The following is a 14,718-nucleotide window of genomic DNA, read 5'->3' as shown; positions in this document are numbered from 1 at the left end:
ACACACAGCAGAAAAATGTAAAAATAAATGTTAAAAAAACATTTAAGATCTCGTGTGTTTGAGTGTGGATTGTATTATTATGCATACTAGATGAACGGATTACCTTATGCTACATTCCAACATCTGTGAGAAAACTTATAGACCTAGGCGATGCGGTTGGTTCATTGATAGGGCAGGGCGGTTAGCCTACAATTATAGTGAATTTGTTTTAAATAGCCTAGTAGGGACTTTTTTCTATTCATATTTAATAGGATGACACATTCCCTGTAGCTATACAGAATATCTCAGCCCCATGTTTCCATCTCCTCCTCTCTCTCCTTTATTCCTTTCCTGAGAGCCTTCTTCCTTCTTGATGTTCCCCAACAGATTTCACTTGGTTTCCCAAAATAAGCACTGGGTAGCTGCAGGAACAGGTTTGGAGAAACCATGGCATACAGAGTTTGGGGGGAATATCACCTGTTGCGCAGAGAGCACATGCTCCTCAAACAGTTGTTGATGCGTGGAGTGAAATGTGTTTTTATATTTATTTCTCAGCTGCTCATATTAAACACATGCTCTGCAAAAATAAAAGTAGCCTACCCGGTCGGTGTGCTGCTACCATTTGCTATTCAAGTGCATAAGGATGTCTTTTTTCCCCTGCCCCTGTTCATTTGATAATGGACCATTCTAAATCAGAACAAATTTGACACATTAGTAAAGACAAGATTAAATTGAGAATAGTCTGATGGGTGAAAATCTGATCACTTGATGTGAGAACAGCTGTGCAGCCTGAGCACAAGCTGCTTTCTTTTGTAACTTCCCAAAATCATCAATAGGCTGTAATCGCATCATGCAGCCCATATAGAATGTCTTTGAAATCATAACATAAGGTTTATCATTTACAACTAAAGTTGCCAAATAACTCTAAAACTAGTGTATAGGACCGGTTTCAAATGATCACTTTTACATTCAACAAAGCCAATTCATATTCGCTCCGGAATGGGAAAAATATCAATTTTATTCAGCTAAGATCAATTATATTCTTCTTACTATGAAAATAATTTAATATAAAATATCAACATGGGCCTTATAAGCATATTTTGTCAGCTAAATGAACAAGCCTACAGCCTTTGCAGGAAGCATACCAGCCTGCATCCCACTGCTGGCTGGCTTCTGAAGCTAAACAGGATTGGTCCTGGATGGGAGACCAGATGCTGCTGGAAGTGGTGTTGGAAGGCCAGTTAGGATGCACTCTTTCCTCTGGTTAAAGAAAATATCCCAATGCCCCAGGGCAGTGATTGGGGACATTACCCTGTGTAGGGTGCTGTCTTTCGGATTGGACGTTAAACGGGTGTCCTGACTATCTGGTCACTAAAATATCCCATGGCACTTATTGTAAGAGTAGGGGTGTTAACCCCGGTGTCCTGGCTAAATTCCCAATCTGGACCTCATATCATCACAGTCACCTAATCATCCCCAGCTTCCAAATGGCTCATTCCTCCCCCCTCCTCTGCCCTGTAACTATTCCCCAGATCGTTGCTGTAAATGAGAATATGTTCTCAGTCAACTTACCTGGTAAAATAAGGGTTAAATAAACTGTGGCATGGAGCATAACCAGATAATATACAGCAGGCCAACTCATATTCTGTTCTTCTGAAATACATTTTCTTCATATCAGAATGTTTTGTTAGTCCTGACTAAAATAAATCATGGACTTTTTGTGATGGTGTATATTAAATAGATTTTAGACTTTAAAAAAAAAAGTTGCTGTTTCAAAGGTGTGAATCAGCAGCTTGTATGTGTGGAGGCCTGGAGATGCTAAACATGCCCATGTTAATGGTCAATAACTGTGAGACTGGCAGTCTGCATAACAATAACCGACTGACAAAATGTCACAGCCCTAAGTGGGACAACATTCCACAGGCCACAACGAACAGCCTGATCAACTCTATGCAAAGGAGATGTGTCATGCTGCCTGAGGCAAATGCTGGTCACACCAGATGCTGACTGTTTTTCTCATCCACTCCCCTAGGTTTTTTTTAAGGTATCTGTGACCAACATATGCATATCTGTATTCTCAGTTATGTGAAATCCATAGATTAGGGCTTAATTAATTTATTTAAATGACTGATTTCTTTACATGAACTGTAACTCAGTAAAATCTTTGAGATTGTTTAATTTTATATTTTTGTTCAGAGCAGATGATCAGGACAGTGTAAAGTACTATTTGCCCGAAGAGGTGAGGTCTTGCAATGAGCTATATGACTGTACTTCTGATTCTAATTCTCAAGAGGCAAGTTAAAACCCTCAGCCACAAGGTCACAGACGGACCAACAGTTGTAAGAGGATCGTCTGAAAGGAACTGACATGCAGGGATGAAACTTAAGGATTTTGGTCACTGGCCAGCAGACCACAATTTCTACTAGCCAGGGTAACATTTGGGTCCTAAATCTGTGGCATTCGTTGTTTGTAAATGCAAAATTTCACTGCTGTGTCGGGCTAGTTTGGCACCTTTTCTCCTAGTCCAATCTGAAAAGTACTAGCCTTGGGATAGCTTAATTTCCATCCCTGCTGACGTGTTTAACTGACTTCACAGGTCATTTGACTAATCATGTACAACAGAAGAACTCTGGAACAAAACCGTTTTTGTAGTTTGTATTGGAAAAACATTGAGTCCACAAGTCCTTTGTGAGCTAGTTAGCCAACTAGTTAATGTTAGCTCACTGTTTGTGTAATCACACTTTTCCAAGTGGTGACATGTTAGCTAGCCCACCAGGGCAGGGATATTTAGCTAATGTTTAGCTAGCTAGCTATGTTAGTTAACATTAGCTCAACATTCGTGTAGTCAGACTTTTTACGTGGTGACATGCTAGCTAACTAACTACTCTTGCCCTAGTGCTGGGCTAAAGTTAGCAAGTCTGACTACACGAACGGCGAGTTAACGTTATCTAGCTGGCTAGCTCACAAAGTACTTGTCAATAATGAAATGTCAGTCATTATGCTGTCCTATGCTGTTTTTCTTTTTACCTGTAAGGAAGGTAATGTGCGTTACACACAACGTGTCAGTGGCTTTCTAGCTAACGTACATTTTTAGAAGCCCCTAGCTAGCCAACCACTGATCTTTGACACACCCATCATAGCTTGTTCGCAGCTATCAACAGGGCTTACCTGTACTGCATATCTATCTAATGTTTCTCTGCAGTGTGTGTTCGGTGGTGTCTAATCAGGTTGGAAGCTCGAGCAAAGCTCTTCCCACACTGATCACAGCTATAAGGCTTCTCTCCAGTGTGTGTTCGCTGGTGTGTATTCAGGGTGGAAGCTACAGCAAAGCTTTTCCCACACTGATCACAGCTATAAGGCTTCTCTCCAGTGTGTTTTCGATAGTGTCTAATCAGGGTGGAAGCTACAGCAAAACTCTTTCCACACTGATAACAGCAATAAGGCTTCTCTCCAGTGTGTGTTCTCTGGTGTATAGTTCGTTTATCTGACAGAGCAAAGCTCTTCCCACACTGATCACAGCTATAAGGCTTCACTCCAGTGTGTGTTAGCTTGTGTCTATTCAGGGTGGAAGCTCGAGCAAAGCTCATCCCACACTGACCGCAGCTATAAGGCTTCACTCCAGTGTGTGTTAGCTTGTGTGTTGTCAGGTTGCCTGACTGATTGAAGCTTTTCCCACACTGACCACAGATATAAGGCTTCACTCCAGTGTGTATACGCTGGTGTATAGTTAGGGCTTTTGATAGAGCAAAGCTCTTCCCACACTGATCACAGCTATAAGGCTTCTCTCCTGTGTGTGTTCGCAGGTGTCTAGTCAGCTCTCTTGACTGAGCAAATCTCTTCCCACACCGATCACAGCTATAAGGTTTCTCTCCAGTATGTGTTCGCTGGTGTGAATTTAAGGTCCCAGATGGACTGAAGCGCTTTCCACACTGATCACAGCTATAAGGCTTCTCTCCTGTGTGTGTTCGCAGGTGTATGTTTAGGGCTCCCAAATAAGAAAATCTTTTCCCACAATCAAGGCAGGGGTAAGGCCTCTCCCCTTTATGAATTTTCAGATGAGATTTGAAGCTGTTAGCAGCAGCGAAACACTTCCCACACTGTGAGCAGCAGTACGGTTTCTCTGCGGTGTGAATAATGAAGCCACTCTGGCTTGTGAAATTCTTCCCACAGTCAGAGCAGCAGTGGTGAGGTTTCTTCCCTATACTTCTCTGCAGGTGTTTCTTGAGATGTTCTGATCTGGAGAGACTCTTCTCTGTCTTGTCAGCAACATGATGTGGTTGAAGCACCCCAGATGATAAGCCCCTCCCACTGAGAGAACGACAGTTAGGGGTGTCCCCTGTGAAACAAAAACATTGAATAACTAGGTTTTGGAAATATGGATCGATAAACAAATACTATAACAATTTAAAAAAATGTTATTTAGCAGACGCTCTTATCCAGAGTAACTTACAGGAGCAATTAGGGTTAAGTACCTTACTCAAGGGCAGACAGATTTTCCACCTAGTCGGCTCAGAGATCCAAACCAGCAAACTTTCAATTTGAAAAGCTCTAAACCAAGACTTCCTGCCTTTCTTATCATCAATACACTCAGTGGCCAGTTTATTAGGTATACCACCCTCCGTTCACGAAATTCAATCGACAATTAACTAGCAACTGAGTGTTTTACTGTTTATAAATCAATTAAGCAGATTGTAGTCTAATCCACACACCCCATTGTTCTTACTTGATGAAATCAAATCTCCATCTCCCTCCTCGTGTCCTTCTCTCACAGTTCCACTCTGCCCTGGTGTTTTCCTGCAGTCGACCAGCCATACAGACACCCTCTTCAGACCCAGCAGTAAGGCGCTACCAGGAGAGTTGTGACTAGGGGACTCCGGCAGGTTGGAGGGGGACGGGCTAGCTCTGTCCTGGTGACCACAGAAAGAATTGTACATAGAATATCATTAGACCAAACATTTGATTACTTTAGTCTAAATCTCTGATTGATTGGGTGCATCCTTATAATAACTACTTTCTCCTGAAGTGTGTAATTGTTCACCACTTTCCATAAATGTCCATAAATTTTTAATCACTTTGGCAAATTTTTCAAATGGAAGTGATATTTTTTACAATGTCTTATGTTAAGAACCTTTGATTGAGCATTCATTGGCATTGAACAAATTAGCCGATCAATTTAGTTCATACGTGTTAGGAGAGCTTAACAGTTTCTGGAAAGAGGAGCTCCACCGTCTCCTCCCCTTCCAAAATGTGAAAGATTGTAACACCTGCTAAATCACTTTGCACCATACCTGCTGGAGCACGCGCTCCAGCAGGTATATTTCACTGGTCATCCCCAAAGCCAACACCTCCTTTGGCTGCCTTTCCTTACAGTTCTCTGCTGCCAATGACTGGAACAAATTGCAAAAATCACTGAAGTTGGAGACTTACATCTCCCTCAATAACTTTAAGCGTCAGCTGTCAGAGCAGCTTACCGATTGCTGCAGCTATACACAGCCCATCTGTAAATAGCCCATCCAACCAACTACCTACCTCATCCCCATATAATCTATTTTTTTCTGCTCTTTTGCACACCAGTATTTCTACTTGCACATCCTCATCTGCACATATCACTCCAGTGTAAATTGCTAAATTGTAATTACTTCGCCACTATTGGCCTATTTATTGCCTTACCTCCTTACTTCATTTGCACACACTGTGTACAGATTTGTCTATTGTGTTATTGACTGTACGTTTGTTTATCCCATGTGTAACTCTGTTGTTTTTGTCGCACTGCTTTGCTTGATCTTGGCCAGGTTGCAGTTGTAAATGAGAACTTGTTCTCAACTGGCCTACCTGGTTAAATAAAAGTGAAATAAATACAACATTTTTTTTTTTTAAATGGTGGTTTGTTCAAATAACCAGTGATGAAAAACCGAAACACCAGAAATACTGCTGCTCGTTATCCAACTTTTGCAGCATGTTGAGAAAGTCAGTCTTATAGTTTCAGTATCCTTATACAGTACATACATAGAAGAAACCATCAGATTTAGGGGTATTGTGGCATGTAGTAGAAACCTACAGTAAAAAGATATTGGTGTAGCCTGGTGAAATTTCTGCCCCATGTAACATTGCTCAAGATCCACTTTTCTATGTGACTTATTACTGTAACATCATCCTCATCTAAAATCAGCAACATTCAGATAATGAGTGTGAAAAAAACTGTAATTTAACACCCAAGTATTTCAGCAGTACATTGTACACTATACCATCATTTCAATTGTTAGCAGAGTGACCCACTTTGCCCTACTGTATAGAAGTACACTGGCAGAAGGACAGTGTAGTATTTACAGCCATATCCATTAATTATTTGGAATTACCTTCCAACAAATTAAATGAATGTCAATTTATACAGTTCTCAAACTGTACTTAAACTTGACACTATACAATTTGTTTAGTAGTTAAGTTGAGCAATTTGATTAAATTATAGTTAAATGTATTGTTTACAAATTACTGGAAAATATTTTTTATGTAATTAATTGTAAATGGCCTATGGAAACGTGTTTAGAACTGTGAAAATGTACCACATACTTCAAAAATGCAACAAAGTGATGAAAAAACAAAACAACTAACGGCATTGGATTGGTGGAAGCATGGGCTAGTGGGAGTTCACACCATATGTTTTATACAAATCATTTCCTTTCAACATCAGTGAAGTGAACAAGTGAAGACGTTGGAAGGAAAGATAATTAGGAATTCCTTAACATGGTATCTAGCCTACCAAAAAACATGATGTAACACAATAAAACATGATGTAACACTATAGAACCTTATGTAACACTTACAAGTATTATTTAAATGCCTATGCAGAAATTGCTCCACCATTTCCTGGTTGCTAAAATTGCTAAGTGTACTGTAGAGATTTGTTGTACCATCTAAACCGCTGTGAAATATATTTTCCATAACCCAAAATATTGTATTTTCAGATGTTTGTAGTTGGTGCACAAAACCGAAAGTAAGACTGAAAAACAAAATAAAAATGGAAAGCATAGAAATAACAAACACAGAACAGATTTACTGATTCTTAAACTTGCTTTCAATGAGAATGACAGATCTATAACTGACATTGCTATGTGAATTCTCCCAAAAACAAACATATTGCAGCTTTAACACTTTCAAACATGATTTAACACTAAAACATAGCAACATTGATATACAGTGTCTTTAGAAGGTATTCACACCCCTGGATCTTTTCCACATTTTGTTGTGTTACAGCCTGAATTTAAAATTGATACAATTGAGATTTTTTGTCACTGGCCTACACACAATACCCCATTATGTCAAAGTGGAGTTGTTTTTCCATGTCATTTATTTTATTTATTTTTTTACAAATGAATTAAAAATGAAACTGTCTGGAGTCAATAAGGATTCAAGCCCTTTGTTATGGCAAGCCTACATACATTCAGGAGTAAAAATGTGCTTAAGTCACAATACGTTGCATGGACATACTCTGTGTGCAAAAATAGTGTTTAACATGATTTTTGAATGACTACCTCATCTCTGTACTCCACATATACCGATAATTGTAAGGTCCCTCCGTCGAGCAGTGAAATTCAAACACAAAAAGCAGGTAGGTTTTATGCCTCGAAAAGAAGGGCACCAATTGGTAGATGGGTAAAAAAAAAAAAAAAAAAAAGATATTGAATATCAGCCAGCCGAATATCCCTTTGATCATGGTGAAGTTATAAATTACACCTTGCATGGTGTATCAATACACCCAGTCACTACAAATATACAGGCGTCCTTACTAACTCAGTTGCCAGAGAGAAAGGAAACTGCTCAGGGATTTTACCATTAGGCCAATGGTGACTAAAACAGTTACATAGTTGAATGGCTCTGATAGCAGAAAACTGAGGATGGATCAACATTGTAGTTACTCCACAATACTAACCCAATTGACAGTGAAAAAAGGAAGCCTGTACAGAATAAAAATATTCAAAAACATGTATCATATTTGCAACAAGGCACTAAAGTTATATTGCAAAAAATGTGGCAAAGCAATTCACTTTATGTCCTGAAAACAAAGTGATGTGTGTTGTATTGGAAATGCCCCAAGCATTACTGAGTACCATTCTCCATATTTTCAACCATAGTGGTGGCTGCATCATGTTATGTGTATGCTTGTTATCGTTACGGACTGGGGAGTTTTTCAACATAAAAAAGAAACGGAATGGAGCTAAGCACCGGCAAATTCCTAGAGGAAAACCTGGTTCAGTCTGCTTTCCACCAGACACTGGGAGATTAATTCACCTTTCAGCAGGACTATAACCTAAACCACTAGGCCAAATCCACACTGGAGTTTCTTACCAAGAAGAGAGTATATTCCTGTTACAGTTTTGAGCAGTAATCGCTGCCACAGGTGATTTATAATATGTATTGACTCATGGGTGTGAATAATTATGTAAATGAGATTTCTGTATTTCATTTTCTATAAATGTTTAAACATTTCTAAAAACATGTTTTCACTTTGTCATTATGGGGCATTGTGTGTGTGTATGGGTGAGAAACAAAGCTCCATTTAGGCTGTGACAAAATGTGGAATAAGTAAAGGAGTATGAATACTTTCTGAAGGCACTGTATAATAGATTTTAATTAAATCCTGGAATTGGTCTAGGTGGTTGTTGCTTATTTTATAACGCAAAGTACCCTACAGCTGTCTGTCACTAAACCTCCTTGAGGGGACCCCTGGGACTGGTGGCTGCACTGCTGGTTGGCTGCAGGTGGGGGAAGGACCAGGGTCTTCACAATGATTTATTTATTGAGTTTAATAGTTTAAATTAAGTTAACACACTGCCGGGACTTGAGGTAGGCCTACACTAGAATAATCCAACAATGACGCGCACGGCGTCTACATTTTACACGTCTACATAAAAACATTCAAATGACAGAATAGCATATTCTGAGTTTAAAGGTATGACGTAGGCTAGATGCACAAAGTAAACAACATAGTGGGTCGATTTCTGTTATAAGCAAAAGCCTTGACGTGCAAGGGTAAACTTCTCCACTGTTTTGGTCCAGTGGCTACCGTGCTGGAACAGCGTGAAGCATACCAGTGCACATGCCTGCGCAGATACTGTGTGTGAGTGTGAGAGCAAAGTCTTGCATCTTGCTCATTGCAATATCTGCAGTGCTGCGTGTGGCGTCATTTAGCCGAGTCTGCCTTTAAATGTAGCATATTTTACAGTAGCTATGCAATTCAGTTTGGGGTGGGCATTTTACATTTTTTGACAGTTTGACTGACTCATATCTTTTTCAATACTTCAATGAAAAAATATATATATATATTTTTAGAACACAAGGCCCACACTGGGAAAAAATATATGTGCATTTATCTATACGCCTACAGCATGCAACAATGCCTAATTTATCAACCATTAAAGTGACCAGTGATTCCATGTCTATGTACATTGGGCAGCAGCATCTAAGGTGCAGGGTTGAGTAACAGGGTGGTAGCCAGCTAGGGATGGCTATTTAACAGACTGATGGCCTTGAGATAGATGCTGTTTTTCAGTCTCTCGGTCCCAGCTTTGATGCACCTGTACTGACCTCGCCTTCTGGATGATAGCGGGGTGAACAGGCCGTGGCTCGGGTGGTTGATGTCCTTGTGGTGATGCAACCCGACAGGATGTTCTCAATGGTGCATCTGTAAAAGTTTGTGACGGTCTTAGGGGCCAAGCAGAATCTATGCAGCCTCCTGAGGTTGATGAGGCGCTGTTGCGCCTTCTTCACCACGCTGTCTGTGTGGATGGACCATTTCAGATTGTCTGTGATGTGTACACAAAGGAACTTGAAGCTTTTCACCTTCTTCACTGCGGTCCTGTCGATGTGGATACGGGTGTGCTCCGCTGCTGTCTCCTGAAGTCCACGATCAGCTCTTTGTTTTATTGAAGGAGGGGTTATTTTCCTGGTACCACTCCGCCAGGGCCCTCACCTCCTCCCTGTAGGCGGTCTCGTCATTGTTGGTAATCAAGCCCACAACTGTTGTTGTCGTCTGCATACTTGATGATTGAGTTGGAGGCGTTTGTGGCCACGCAGTCATGGGTGAACAGGGAGTACAGGAGGAGGCTGGGGGCAGCCTGTCAGGAAGTCCAGGATCCCGTTGCACAGGTCAGGGTTCAGACCCAGGGCCCTGAGCTTAATGAGTTTGGAGGGTACTATGGTGTAGAAGGTTTATCTATAGTCAATGAACAGCATTCTTACATAGGTATTCCTCTCATCATATATGCATAGTCACTTTAACCGTATCTATATGTACATACTACCTCAATCAGCCAGACTAACCGGTGTCTGTATGTAGCCTCGCTACTGTTATTTTTCACTGTCTTTTTACTGTTGTTTTGTTTCTTTACTTACCTATTGTTCACCCAATACCTTTTTTGCACTATTGGTTAGAGCCTGTAAGTAAGCATTTCACTGTAAGGTCTACACCTGTTGTATACGGCACACGTGACAAATAAACTTTGATTTGATATGTCCAGATGGGATAGGGGATTGTAATGGCGATTACATCGTCTGCGGATCTGTTGGGGCGGTAAGCAAATTGAAGTGGGTCTAGGGTGTCAGGTAAGGTGGAGGTGATATGATCCTTAATTAGCCTCAAAGACCTTCATGATGACAGAAGTGTAATGTTTTGTAGAATCAGTGAAATTGTCCATACTCACAACAAGTTTATTTCTTTCAAATTGTGTGCACAAATTTGTTTACATCCCCGTTAGTGAGCATTTCTCCTTTGCCAAGAATGCATCCACCTGACAGGTGTGGCATATCAAGAAGCTGATTAAACAGAATGATCATTACACAGTTGCACCTTCTGCTAGAGTCAATAAAAGGCCACCCTAAAAATGTGCAGTTTTTCCGCACAAAACAATGTGCCACAGATGTCTCAAGTTGAGGGAGAGTCCAGATGGAGCTGTAAATACAATCAAGCCTGTCTAATGGCAGAGTTGATCAGCACAGATATGGATCACAACGTCAAGAAGACAGAAGAAGGAGCATACTGGAATGTGTTCTGGATATTTGGAACTGGTGAGTTTGTCCTGATGCTAGTAAGCATGCATTTGCTCACTGCAGTCCACAACATGCTGTTTACCGTACATGTCTGTTTGTTTTCTCAGCTACAGGTTGAGTCCTGTCTTGACAGTGAACTATGGCTAGCTCTTACCGTAGCAGGAGCTGTCCAGCCGTTACGGAGTAACATATTCCGAACATCTAAAAGTGTCTTTAGCAATTGCGTTTTCAGAGTTTACTCCCACCTAGCTCAAATTCTATAAGTCAAATGAAAACGAGCATATAGCTACCATAAAGTGACCATTTGATTTAAATGTCGGATTGAGTCGATTTGTAAGTGCAACAGATTTGATTACTTATTACTCTCACATGCATATTTCTGCCCATTAGGAACCAACAATGAGCTCCTTTTTGTAGCATTTGACATTTTCTGCCAAATCTCAGTTCTATCTAAACGGGTCAGCAACTGTTGTTCTGTAACAATACAGCTGTTATTAGCTAATGTTAACTTGCTTGTCCAAAGTCCAGCAGCTAGCCTCTGTAAATAGCTAACACCAGTCAGCTGAATGCTTGCTAGCTAACTAATGAACAGGCTAAGGTAGCTAGCTATATTTGTTTATGTAAGGTCTGTTACACAACTTCAGCCATTAGTTAACTATAGCCAGACAACAGCTGACTAACACAAGGTAGCTAACGTTAGTTCACTTCCAAACGTCAGTCCTAAATATTTCAAAAATATAGCTAGCTAACTACATCGGTTCAACAAACCAACACCAAACGTTGGGCAAATTGTCACGTTGCTACCTTGCAATGCAATTAGGCTTTTACAACACTAGCTAGCTACTCTATAGTCGACGCTACGGAGGTGAGGAGTGTTGTCAAGTTGATTTGCGAGATTCCATCGACATTGGCTTCATAATGGCTTAGATATGATGGTAGGGAAATGTTAATTTGACATTGCGCTTAAACCAATGAATACTCAGCGCGACTACAACATAATGGAATAGAACTATAAAATATGAAAAATGTTGCAAAAGTGAGATCATTGGTGTAGCCTCTCAATGGCCAATACATATCATCAGCAAACCAGGATTTATATACATCACTGGTGTAGCCTATGCTTAATTATTTATTTTCGCTTCTGACTTGACCTGCTGGTTGCGCATTGCTTGTATCAATCTGTGTGCGATTGGCTAGTAGGCTACTTTGCTGAAATAACCACCCTGATTTATTTTGTCTAGACGTTCAAATGGAACGAATGGATGTGGACGATCAAAGGAAACGAGACCTAGACATTGTATACACCACAGTAAGGACACTGTTCATAACAGTCAACCAAACTTACCCGATCCATCTTGGAAGCGATTCTTTCTTCAAATAAAAAAATATGAAAGTAAATGTGTACGCTAGAGTTACTTTCTTTGTCACGGCGTTCAGATAAAGAAAAGCTAGACCAGCGCAATCAAACGTCCTTTTAAATATCAAAACTGGATTTAAATGGAGACAAATTTTACATCAGAACGATCCTGTGGAATTTATTTTAGTTTGAAAACTAGATAGAGGATGGTAACAAAGAACTTCCTGTTGATGCTTTTCGGCTTCTTCTGTGGTGTTTAAGAGGTGCCGCCACCTACCGTACATAGTCATCAACACTTCCAAGTGCCTGAAGCGGTTTAAGGAGTGTAATTTATTGCTATAAAATAACTGTTTGTATTCCCTCAAATATATAGTGTTAAGGTTCCCCTTGCTCTGCAAGTGCCGCGGCTTTTGTGGAACGATGGGTAACGATGCTTCGTGGGTGACTGTTGTTGGTGTGTGCAGAAGGTCCCTGGTTCGCGCCCGGGTCGGGGCGAGGGGACGGACTAAAGTTATACTGTTACACAAGCACTGATAAGAAGTGATCAGGTAGGCCTATTATGACGTTTCCACTGGATCAGAGCATGACATTTTATCTTTTCACACTGGTTATTTAAAGTGAGAGAGCTGGAAAGATTTTTCAAATACAATGATTAACTATTGCAATTCTCAATGGATGTAAAAACAGACGTTTGCTTGCTGTTTTGAGGTGAAGAATACAACATTACTTTGAAATGCTCAACAGGTCATTAGTGATGGTGCGTTAAGCCAACCAGAAATACTATCAGATCTCCAAATGGGCACATTTATGTACATTTTCCCAGAGGCCAGGTAGCCTATTGGCCTACTTCTATGCATGCAGGTCCTTACTCAACATTGACAGGAGCGCTCCAAACAAAAGACTGACTAAAATGACAACTCGTAAATGGAATGAAATCAACCAAAACTTGTTTCTCACAAGTTCAGCATAGGTTGTGCACTCTGCAAACAATCTGTCGACTTCGACAATAATACCGGGAAGACTGGAATAATTATATTGAATGCATTAACAGAAATGACTGTAACCAAAGTAACAAACATTGTAAATGAGGAATTAACGTTAGAATGTACTACTGGTGATATGTAATGGAAGTGATATCAAACGCAAACAATTCACACAATGAAGTTATAAAACAATGAATGTGCACAAATTGGCAGGAGAGAGCGCATTCTGGAGAAGCACATTGTGCATCTGGGCGCTGCATGTTCAATCCGACATCTGCATTGGCCATGCAGCATTTATGGTGATAAGGCCTCAGTAGAAGTCAGGGAATTCATACTTCTTGTGCTTCGCGAAACAGTGCAAGAAGAAGTGAGTTTGTTTTCTACAGGATGTACTGTCAACGCGGAGCTAAAGAGCCCTCCACATTGTCACAAAATTTAGGAGGAGCATATATATTTGCGCCCATCTCGGGTAACTAATCTATTGGAGGCCTAGACTAAAAGCCCATTCATGCTTGATCCGAAAATGTATGTGTGTCTCACACACACATGTTACTACTTGACTAAAACCAACTGCATGACAACCAAACAAGCGACTAATTTGGGGTCAGCCTTAATTCAGACCCCTTGATTTCCCCCCCACATTTTGTTGTTACAGCCTTACTCTAAAATGGAATAGTCTTGGTGGTTCCAAACTTCTTCCATTTCAGAATGGAGGCCACTGTGTCCTTGGGGACCTTCAAAGCTGCAGAAATGTTTTGGTTCCTTCTCCAGATCTGTGCCTCGACACAATCCTGCTTCAGAGCTCTACAGACATTTCCTTCGACCTCATGGCTTGGTTTTTGCTCTGACATGCACGGTCAACTGTGGGACCTTATATAGACAGTTGTGTGCCTTTCCTAATCATGTCCAATCAACTGAGTTTACCACAGGTGGACTCCAAACAAGTTGTATTAACATCTCAATGGAAACAGGATGCACCTGTTTCTGAGTCTCATAGCAACGGGTCTGAATACTTATGTAAATAATATAGTTTAATTTTTTTATTACATTTTGTAAAATTCCTAAACTTTTCACTTTGTCATTATGGGGTAGTGTGTAGATTGAGGGGGGGGGGGAGAGTATTTAATACATTTTAGAATAAGGCTGTAATGTAACAAAATGTGGAAAATCGTCACTGGGTCTGAATACTTTCCGAATGCACTGTATGTATTGTAACAGGCTCACAATGTGGTTACTTAAGTCCGATTTTGATATATTTGGCTGTTTTCGCAGGATAACGTTTAAAAGTTGAAGTGACTTCTAAATGCTTACTCCGGTTAGCATAGCTAGCATCTGTGGTGGTGGTAGTCAATCATT

General features: G+C 40.5%; 1 protein-coding gene across 3 annotated transcripts in view; it reads right to left on the bottom strand.

Moving 5' to 3' along the window:
* Positions 1-2,140: 2,140 nt before the first annotated feature.
* The window catches only part of LOC120043725 (gastrula zinc finger protein XlCGF57.1-like), a 714,153-nt gene continuing 701,575 nt past the window's right edge, over positions 2,141-14,718 (bottom strand). Inside the window, exons 1-3 of one of the 3 annotated variants that reach the window (XM_038988289.1) lie at positions 12,368-12,805; positions 4,703-4,886; positions 2,141-4,315 (exon numbers count right to left, since the gene is read on the bottom strand). In XM_038988289.1, the coding sequence (XP_038844217.1) occupies positions 3,165-4,315; positions 4,703-4,886; positions 12,368-12,376 (1,344 nt within the window). In that variant the 5' untranslated portion in view covers positions 12,377-12,805 and the 3' untranslated portion in view covers positions 2,141-3,164. Of the gene's footprint in view, positions 4,316-4,702; positions 5,036-12,367; positions 12,806-14,718 lie in introns of those variants that run through there. The other 2 variants (XM_038988290.1, XM_038988288.1) reach the window with 2 other exon arrangements.

The sequence above is a fragment of the Salvelinus namaycush genome, chromosome 3 (genome assembly GCF_016432855.1).
Source record: "Salvelinus namaycush isolate Seneca chromosome 3, SaNama_1.0, whole genome shotgun sequence".
NCBI lineage: Eukaryota > Metazoa > Chordata > Actinopteri > Salmoniformes > Salmonidae > Salvelinus > Salvelinus namaycush.
Note: the sequence above shows the minus strand (reverse complement) of the source record. Positions and strands in the feature narration are given on the sequence as shown.